This window comes from Orbicella faveolata, unplaced genomic scaffold (assembly GCF_042242905.1).
Source record: "Orbicella faveolata isolate gen_17 unplaced genomic scaffold, um_ofav_v1 contig_3, whole genome shotgun sequence".
NCBI lineage: Eukaryota > Metazoa > Cnidaria > Anthozoa > Scleractinia > Merulinidae > Orbicella > Orbicella faveolata.
In genome coordinates this window covers 9,510,257-9,520,238 of record NW_028301558.1, presented here as the reverse complement: position 1 = coordinate 9,520,238, position 9,982 = coordinate 9,510,257, and the positions used below count along the sequence as shown (strand labels likewise).

Below are 9,982 nucleotides of genomic sequence, written 5' to 3'. Positions count from 1 at the left end.
TTTCATTCCCGAGACTGTGAACCTTTGGGTGCCGCGAGCTCAATGGCGGGATTTCGATATGTCTGCGTACAAAAATTTCACAATGATCATCTTAATGCATCATCTTGTCTAATCTGTTTCAAACGGCACTAAAAGGAATGAGCTTTGAAGAGAAGGCGAAAGTGTTTGTCAACACTTTCCAAGATTTCACCCGAGATCAGCAAAATGAGGTCCTGAGAGAAATCCTTCTCAAGTGCCAGGTTTGTAAAGTACCTTAACTGTCCGCTCACAAAATTTCGATTTTCATAATTAAGCCTGGTAGACTAAATTTTCAAGGATTTTAGCTGTGATCGTCCGCCAGCTGGATTAAATTCAATTTGCCCAGCATTTTATAATCACTTATCTACTCGATCAGCCAGAGTTGATATAATTCGTACAAAATGATGTGTAAATACACACGAGTTTTTTTTTTTTATTTTTATAGTAGTTGATTAAATAGAGCTTACTGTATATTAAACCTACATAGAAGTACAATTTTACTTGCTGAAATTCAGGCTATTTGTATGAGTGCTGTTCATTGCCATTCTCATTATGACTCTATACTAATAATTATATCCATCATATTTTTTTCAAAGCAGCTGAAATGTCATTTCTGAAGAGGTTTCTCTGTCTTTTAAATGTTTGTTAGTGGATGGGGGGTTGGGGCTGGAGAAAATTGGCTCTTTGTTGAAGTTGAGGTGGGGCCAGGGGGGATGCTTTTGATATTTATCCTGTTTCCAAGGTGGTTAAAATTTGTGATCAACTAGCAACTGGGGAAGGAACTGGGGCTTGGGAAGCATACCACGCCCAGAGTTATAAACCAACGTGAACAGAGTTAATAAAGGGGCTACAATAATATGAGGTGGAAATAGAGGGTTGATCTGACTAGGAGCCCTCGGCTTGGGCTGCTGAGCTATTGGGTTATTGATTACTATTCAACCCAAAATTGGTAGTCCATAGCTAACTGTGATGGATGAGATGTTCACTTGAATAAGTGTCTAAATGTGCATACATGTACTGCACATTCGTCTACCATTAAAATTTAATAATTACATTAATAATTGTTTTGACTGTAATTTCTTTTTTAGCCACTTCAGTTGCGGTTGCTTTACAATGAGCTAAGACCACTACTGGCTGTAGATTTTGTGGCATCACTTCCAAAGGAATTGGCAGAGCGGATCTTTTCATATCTTCCCGTTGAATCACTTTGTCATGTTGCACAGTGTAATAAGTTGTGGAGGGAAAGGTCAAATCATAACACAATTTGGTATGGTTCTGACTTATTACTATTTGTATTTGCAATTCATACTCATATGTTAAAGTTCTGGTATTAATTACAGACAACTTGGAATGATATTGCATCCAAATATAACAAAATAACCCAGAACTATTACCCTCCAGTTGGATCATGTGTACTAAGGGTACCTGCGGTCAAGTGTTGATCAATACCCTCAGTCCTGCCCTCAATCAATCAACACTCCATCAACATCTCGATTGACACTTGATGGAGATCTCAATCAATACTCAGCTGACACTCATTTGACACTTGATCAACGTCTCAATCAACACTCGTTCGTCATAGTCCAGTTGCTCAACAGTCAGTCAGTAGTCGGTGGTGTGTCAACCGACTCATTTGTACTGATGGACCCTTGATGGCATGTCTGCAAAAATTAGTTGACTGTTGACTGACTGCTGACCGAGATGTTGATCAAGTGTCGATCGACTGTCGACTGAGGTGTAATCGAGTATCGATTGAGGGTCGATCAAGGATTGATTGAGGGTATCGATCGACACTCGATCACTGGTGCCTCTAAGTACACATGATCCCTCCAGCCAGCAATATTTGCATGTGATTGTTATAATTATTATGCTGTCATTTTTCAGGTATCGTCTTTGTGTGCAACATGGATGGGATAGGTTTGGTGAAGATCTTTTACAAACCCCTCATGCGCCAGTCTCTCAAGGCTCAAATATACCTTTATCAGAGGACTTCTATATATTAAGCCCTGCTACCTGCAGATGGAAGAACATCTATATGAGGGCTCTGTCACTTGACAGGAACTGGGCACAAGGGCGATACTCTGTGGCTCCACTTCTGAGAGGACACAAAGATCCTATCATCTGCATGGCTTGCGATGGTAATTAACATCATGTGAAATATTCAGTTGTGGCTACATGTATTTTGACCTCTATTCATCCAAGGGATAAGTAATCCTACATCTAAGTTTGTTCTTTTTTTCCCAGGTAGAACCATTGTGTCTGGTTCATCAGATAACACTGTGCGTGTATGGGATGTTGAAGCTACCAAGTGTGTTCTTGTGTTGGACTCTCCGCATACTGATACTGTGAGATGTGTGGACCTAAAGGTGATTTAACAAAACAAAGTATGTCACTGGTAATTCAAGTATTGTCCAGATGGTTTATAGGGTACACTACATATGTACAGCTGATATCTCTGAGGAAAATAGTTTTTCATATTAAGTATATAACAAGATCAAAATCAACTACATTTCATGCAGAACTTCAATATGAAGAAAATAATTCAATTTTTTCCTGATAATATGACAGAAAACATAATAATAAAAAACTTCAAGAGGTCTGTAAAAATTAATCAAAAAGGACACAAATGTCTAAGATTGAGATCATGGATTATTTACAACCAAACTGAAAATTAAATTTGGTTTAGAATAAAAATCTGGAATACTCAATAAAATTTTAATATAGAAAAGGCTTCTATTCATAGACTTGATAGAAAGTTGCAGTTGCAGTCAATAAATGCCTTGTGAATGGTAAATGAATTGGGAGAGGTCTTTTTGGCAAAATGTCTAGATAACAGATTGCATCCATCTGCTGCAGGGATCTCTTTGTGTCACTGGTTGTGGAGATGGAGTTATCAGACTATTTGATCTTAAATCTGGACAATGCCTAAGGTTTGATTGATTATTTGACTTGTTTTTATTAGTTGCTGGCTGGTTATAACTTATTATAAACCATTTAGTAGTGACTCTCTTCTTAAAGTTTAATTTATAGGTGATTAATTTGTCTCACCCTCTTGAGGCCTGGCAGACCCTTAGCTGTACAAGTTTGCAGACAGGTCTAGGTGAGACAGAGGTTGCATGATCTGAACAAAGTTTTTAAGTATTCCTAGTGTGATGTCTTCAGTTAAATTTTGATTTATTTTCCCAGTGCAAAAAGAACACCTGTATCCAATTACAAGGCAGTAATAATAATAGGACATCATTGCTTCAGTGGTTAAGGGGCCTGTAGGATCCCACTTGAACTTGAAGCAACTTCAGAAAATGGGCAGTATGAACAGGTTGAATGAGAGAGCCTGACTACAGTGAAATTATTATTTACCCCTGCATTCATTTTGCAGTCTGCAATGCAGTCGTATGTTGTGTTTGGCAGGTCATTTCAAGGTCACACTGGTGGTGTCGAGCATGTATCTTTTGATGGCAATGCAATTATAACTGCTTCCACTGACCTGTAAGTTCTGGCATAATGAGTTTAGTTTTACACTTTATTATATGGAGAAGAGTGTTTTACTGGGAACTAAACCACTCGTAGATTCCATACGCCACTTCATCCGGGACCCGAGTGGCGTATTTTCCATATGTCACCTTTGTGAGTGTCGTATCGTTCAATGACGTCACGATTCCCGCCTTTTGCTTTTGTTGAATTGGTTTCTCGCGTCGCGTTTGTTTAGTCTCCATATAATAAAAAGAACATTACTCAGTGGCGAGAAGATATGAATTTTATGTTCGAGTGGCAAGAACAATATCTCACTCGTTTGCTTCGCTCACTCGTGAGATATTGTTCTTGCCACTCGAACATAAAATTCATATCTTCTCGCCACCGTGTAATATACTTATATAATATAACGTGTATGTACTTACCGGTAAATAAAACGGTTATGACATAAATTGCTAGGTAACAGTCTTGTGTGAGTGCTCCTCTACTGATGAGATAAACATCTGTACTAGAAATTATTATTAATAAGCATTTAATTTTCCTCTGGTCAGCAAATCAGCTAGCAGAATTTGAAGAGGAATGATTTAACAATGGTAGGGAAAGGTAATGTCTGCATATGACCTATAGGCAGGAGCTTATCCCAGCTTCTGTAGCATGAAGCAACTAGGAGTAGTTCTACTCCCCTCTGGAGGGAATGCTAGTCCATTGCAAAGTTACCCCCTGGCATTAAATTCACCAGTACCCATTTATACACCTGGATAGAGAGAGGCACTGTGAGAGTAAAGTGTCTTGTCCAAGAACACAATACAATGTCCTGGCTAGGGCTCGAAACCAGACCACTTGATCCGGAGTTGAGTGCACTAACCATGAGGCCACCACGCCTCCTAGTTTATTTAAAACATAATGCACTCTACCTGTTTACTTGTTACCATATAGCTACCATATGATTAAAATAACTGAATGCAGCTTGTTTTACGGCAGGACTGTCCGTGTGTGGAATTCAGACAATGGTAAGCTGATCCACACAATGACTGGCCATTCAGATGAAATACAGGTGACCCAAATAATTTATCAACAATTTATTGATAACCAATCAATAACTTAAGATTAAATACTGTTTCAAATTTTCATCACATTCTCAGATTTATTTTCGTCATATCTGTTCTGGCAGTTTTGTTGTTGACTTTGAAGAAATTACTTTCACCAGTAGCCTCTAGTCTCATCAGAACAATTAAATTTTCCACTGCTGGGTGTCTTTATTCTTTAAGGTAGAGCAAAGAGAGGCTGAAATGTAAGAGATTTAACTCTCCATGTTCACCGTAGGCCTCATTCTTAAGGTTATCACTCTCAAGTTATTTTTAGATATGGTACCCAGTTCTCCCTCAGACCGCCTGTTGATGTTTGTCGTGGAATTCAAACGAATATGCTTACACTTGGACAGGCTATTTCTGGACCTCCTTGGATTTCTGAAGTCGAGAGTGACCTAAAATAAGTTGAGAGAGATTACCTTGGGAATGAGCCCCACTGATTCCTGGGACATGTTAACATGCAGAGTATCCGAGCATATTACGTTGTGCCATCCCGGTTTGACCAGTTATTTGATAGGGAAAGTGGAGCAATGAGAGTCTACAGGTATTAATTACAAGAGTTAAACATTGGATACTCTCACTTAGGAAATGGGTGCAATAATAACAGCGAAATAACACAGTGGAACTCATTTATTTGGATGGTTTCATCACGTTGAACTTGCCCTAACCAATCAGGACGTTACTTGTCAGGTATTGGTTAGGCGTGATGACCTCGTAATTACTACGTCATGGGATGAGACCATACGGATGTGGAGCGTGACGTCAGGCACATGTCTCTTGACTCTCAGAGGTCACACGGAAGGTACGCAACGTAAACGTAAACGCACAAGGCAGTCAGTTAGTCAGTCAGTCAGTCAGTTAGTCAGTCCTTTCAGTCAGTCAGTCTGTCAGTCAGTCAAGTCAGTCAGTCAGTCAGTCAGTCAAGTCAGTCAGTCAGTCAGTCAGTCAAGTCAGTTAGTCAGTCAATCAAGTCAGTCAGTCAGTCAGTCAGTCAAGTCAGTCAGTCAGTCAGTCAGTCACTCACTCACTCAGTCGCTAGGGCGCAAACAATTTTTTGACGTTAGTATAGTTATTTAACCTTTAGTCGTATCTATAACAAAATTCTCGGTCGTGATTAGTTCTCTGCGCACCTATTTATCACGTAATCGGTGCGCGATCACGTGGGTGTCGAGTTACAGGTATCCAATTACAATTTTTTGTAATTGGATACCTGTAACTGGATACCTCTGATGGCTTCCTTATTAATGTTTCCTGCAGTTTTTAAAACTAATGGAAAGCACTACTAACTTCTTCGTTAAAAAGAAGTTCTCAAATGACTTTCTAATTTCAAAGTTTGTTATAGATACGAGTAATTAGTAACTGGACTTCGTGTCGTACAATTGAGGGACTAATCGTGCTCGTACTTTCAAATCGGCCTCGCGCTTTGCGCTCGTCCTATTTTGAAATTACTCTTGCGATTCCTCACAACATCAAGTTAATAACCAACCTAGCTGTACAACAAATATGTTTTGACTTGTAACGATTTCCATATTTGGTGTCTATTTTGACTGACAGCTGTTTACTGTTGTGACTTTAACGACAAGAAGATCATCAGTGGGGGTGGGGACGGGCTGATTAAGATCTGGGATGCTCATACTGGAGACAATACGTATTCTTTGGTTGGACACACAGGAGAGGTGGTACGTGTTGCACGAAGTGTCCCTCAGTGTTGATGTAATCGTATGTTATTACGTATAGGTGAGAGCTTTATTATCCTACAAAGGAAGAGAAAAAAACAAAAAACAAAACAAAAAAAAAAACACTCCAAATGTGGTGAAAGGAAAGAAATATCAGTTAAAGTGAAAAATATATATAATAAGTGATTGAAAGATTTGAAACTTCACCAGAACAACTATTTTGCCTGATTTCTTACGTCCTTTCAGAAAATCAAATTTGATGAACTGTGATCCACCTCCATACCGTTTAATGCTGTACGTCTCCCCCCCCCCCCCCCGCCCAAATTCTTCCATTTTGCTTTGTAGAATCTTCTTATCCAAACGTAAGCATTATGGATTTAACAATATCCAAGAATTCTACGTTTTCGACTCCCAAAACTGCCGCAATATTAGCCAGTCATTGTTTCCGGTGAGTATGTTACCATCCATATTGATTAAAACTCGTTGGGTGTCTCTCTATTCAGTATTGTTTGCAGTTTAATGATGACATCATCGCGTCTGGCTCGGCAGACAGCACTGTGCGACTATGGAGCCATCAAGGTATGTGATATCTCTATTAACGGCTTTACACTGACTTCTTGTTTCCTCAACATGTCCGATGTATTACATCGTATTACATATTTGTAATAATCTACAGTGTAGCTATGACGTGTCTCCTCTATACTGGGCGTGCTGGGTGTACGTCCGCGTGATTTCCGCCCTTGTCTCCCTTCTCTCGGGTCCGGTTACCCAGGGTATTCCCCGAGAAGGACTTCGCGGGGTGGAGCGCGGGCTCATTTTCTCGAACTGCGATAATTGAACATAACGTCCGACCGGAGTGCGCAAGATCATGATCTCGGCTACAAATTATTAGATTAGTAGAGTGAACTCTCTCTGAGACGAGCATTACACGAACGAGTGAAACTCAGTCTGACCAACCAGCCAGCTGTGCCTGCCTCGAAAAGGTGTCTGTCTTTACAGTGGTGTCCGCTTTGAGAGAGTCGACTGTACTCCATCACTTTGTCCAATGCTTTGAATTCATCGTCATTAAATCCTCACAGGTGTTCTGCTTCACACACTGGAGGAGCATATCGGCGTTGTACGGTGTCTGTGTCTCAGAGGAAATCGACTCATTTCCGGTGGAGACCGGAAGCGCATTGCAGTCTGGGATGTGAAGGTTTGTGAAGGAAGCTTAGAGCCTATCACCAGGAGATTATTCCAGCGTAATTAGAAGTTTGAAGAGGTCAAATCACACTTAACTTATTCTAAGCTTGTCTTTAGAATTGCAAAATGGTATTTCAAAGTGCACACAGAAAGTAGAAACAAAATTTTAATGAAACTCATCTTTATTCAATTGCTAAAATACTAAAAGAAGACGCGCCCATGAGGGAGGGAGGAAATAGCATATTAAGCAAATTTGACAATTGACAGCTACCATAACATAGCTTCGAAAAATACATAGATACCAAAAATACAAAGATACCAATTGACTTTTGCCAATTATAGCTTGGTTGTTCCTTCAGAGGTATGTACTCAATTTGCGTTACAACTGGTGAAAACGAACATGGCGGCTTTACTTTGTCCACAGGAAGGCCAGCTGTTGAGTGTGCTACACCGTAACCCAACCTTACTCCACATCATGTGGGCTGACGACACCAAGCTTATCACAGCGTCACCTGACACACCAGGGACAATAACAATCATCAACTACTGGTAGGCTTAGTCAAGGTATGAGTGTGCACGGAGATAGCACGTGAGCATCACGATTCATGCACGCGCCGAAACTGGGAGAATTGTTTGTAGTGGTGACACTTCAGGTACCAAAACCACTGAACCATCCTCGCTGGTTAACAAAAAAGGGAATGAAAGAAAGTAATCGAGCGTTCTCTTTTTGCGAGCACACAGTTTGGGTTAGCAGGGCACGCTGGCTTCCTTGGGAGCGTGCTTGATACAATTGTACATATCTCGTGTGAGCAAATACAAGTGTGCAGCAAATATGGTGGCAACAAGTCTTACTTAAAACAGCGTCAGCAAAACGTCCAAATGGGCTGAACACAGAGCTTTGTAGCTCAGATGGAAGCTAGTGTCTGTTTTTACAAATTCTGATGATTAACAAGGTTTAAGCCTGGGCTGAACTGGACCAAAGCGAAATGCACCTCTCCAAACACATTTGCATGAAAGAGGGTGATAGAATAAGTTACTGAATTCAGAACTGAACGAACTTGAACATGGCTTGAATACACTGAACTATCTAGCGTTGATGGAAGCTAGTGTCTTCTGTTACAAACAGTTGTGTGTATAAAAGGAATGCGGAAAGTTTCAACCTTGGATTGGACACGATGGAGTATCACCCCTTTAAAGACACCAGAATCCGACAACTTTTGACAGCGTTGAGAATGTGACAAAAGGTAATTTATAGCATGGGACGAGAGTCGTTCAAACAGCCAAGCTTCATTCTGCCAGGAAAATTGACAATGTGCTTAGTTATTGCTGTTCGCATCCGATTTAGAGTTGAACTGAATGTACTGTCAACCCCCACCTATAAGAACCTAGTTTTTTTAATTATTTTGAAATAGGTTGTGATATGTGTGGTGTCTACTGAAAATTTAGGATAGTTAGGTTCTTAGATAGGTTCTTAGCTTCTTGTGTTGAAAATATGCTTACTGCATATCAAAATGGGTGTGGTCCTTCCTCACTTACGAGTGACATTATGTCGAAAGCCAAACGTAAGACTACATATTAAGACAATACAGTATAACACACCCTGTTATAGATTCCCAGAATTTACTTGTATTCTTTATTCTTGATATACTGCAACTTATTTCCCAGATAGGACCATGTTTGACTTGTACATAATGGGGTTTTCAATGCAAAAGTTGTAACCTATAGGTTGTTAACAATCACTGTTTTCTTGTACGTGTGTGTTGTCTATATTTTTACGTAAATCGGCCAAATACAGATATGCGTTTGTCAGAGCGTTAGTGAAGGCTCTGTCAAATTAGTTTTGTGGTAAAAAATTTGCAGTGAAATGGTGCAAGTTGTGTTGAACTTAGATCTTCAGAATTGCCCGACAAACGAATGGTCCGAGAATGAACTCTAAAACCCGTTCGTCTCCGTCACGTCTGTACATCAGTCTTATTTGAGATATGAAAGGATTTTGTCCAACTACCGTTGTGTAGATTTAGGAGGAACGTTATTATAATTAAAAACAGCAACAACGCGTTAGTGTTGTGAAGATAATCTTACTCTTTATTACAACAGTGACCGTACTTGTAGTACTTGTTAGATTAATAAACCACTGACTAAGTTTTGACAATATAACTTGAACAAATATCAGTAGGGTTAGACTGTTCACAACCCTCTATTTTCTCGTATTTTTATTCGATCGTTGAATGCGCGGATAGAATCGCGAGACAATTGGACGCCAGCGCAAAACGGGAGACTTGATTGCCAGAGAGGCTGTGAACAGTCAAAACGGAGGTTTTCTGATCCTCTCTTTCCCAAGCTGGCCAAGCTTAGGAATATACTTCCAGCATACAGACGATGCGCCCAGAACACCATCATGGAAGTATTTGTACATGTAATTGGATCCGATGAAGGGAGAGCAGATTCTAATTAATTTTAAGACATTTTTCAAAGACGTGACCGAATTTAAATACGTCTGCACGACGTTTACAATATGAGATTAAAATAAAATATAAATATAAATAT

The 9,982-nt window shown here is 39.8% G+C and overlaps 1 protein-coding gene across 1 annotated transcript; it reads left to right on the top strand.

Annotated features, from left to right (window-relative positions):
• The first annotated feature begins 1 nt into the window (after position 1).
• LOC110069496 (uncharacterized) lies at positions 2–9,511 on the top strand. Its single transcript, XM_020777022.2, has 12 exons — positions 2–239; positions 1,107–1,285; positions 1,903–2,156; positions 2,263–2,384; positions 2,875–2,948; positions 3,427–3,504; positions 4,471–4,543; positions 5,268–5,379; positions 6,132–6,256; positions 6,757–6,832; positions 7,333–7,448; positions 7,860–9,511. Exons 1-12 carry the CDS (start codon positions 138–140, stop codon positions 7,986–7,988), a joined length of 1,440 nt encoding a protein of 479 aa, XP_020632681.2. The 5' UTR covers positions 2–137; the 3' UTR covers positions 7,989–9,511.
• Positions 9,512–9,982: the final 471 nt, after the last annotated feature.

Bases quoted from the DNA above. Each gene is read 5' to 3' on its own strand.
- LOC110069496 (XM_020777022.2), top strand. From the start codon at position 138: ATGAGCTTTGAAGAGAAGGCGAAAGTGTTTGTCAACACTTTCCAAGAT. The intron at 240-1,106 runs GTTTGTAAAGTA...TTTCTTTTTTAG, and splicing joins AAATCCTTCTCAAGTGCCAG to CCACTTCAGTTGCGGTTGCT. The intron at 6,257-6,756 runs GTACGTGTTGCA...CTCTCTATTCAG, and splicing joins TTGGACACACAGGAGAGGTG to TATTGTTTGCAGTTTAATGA.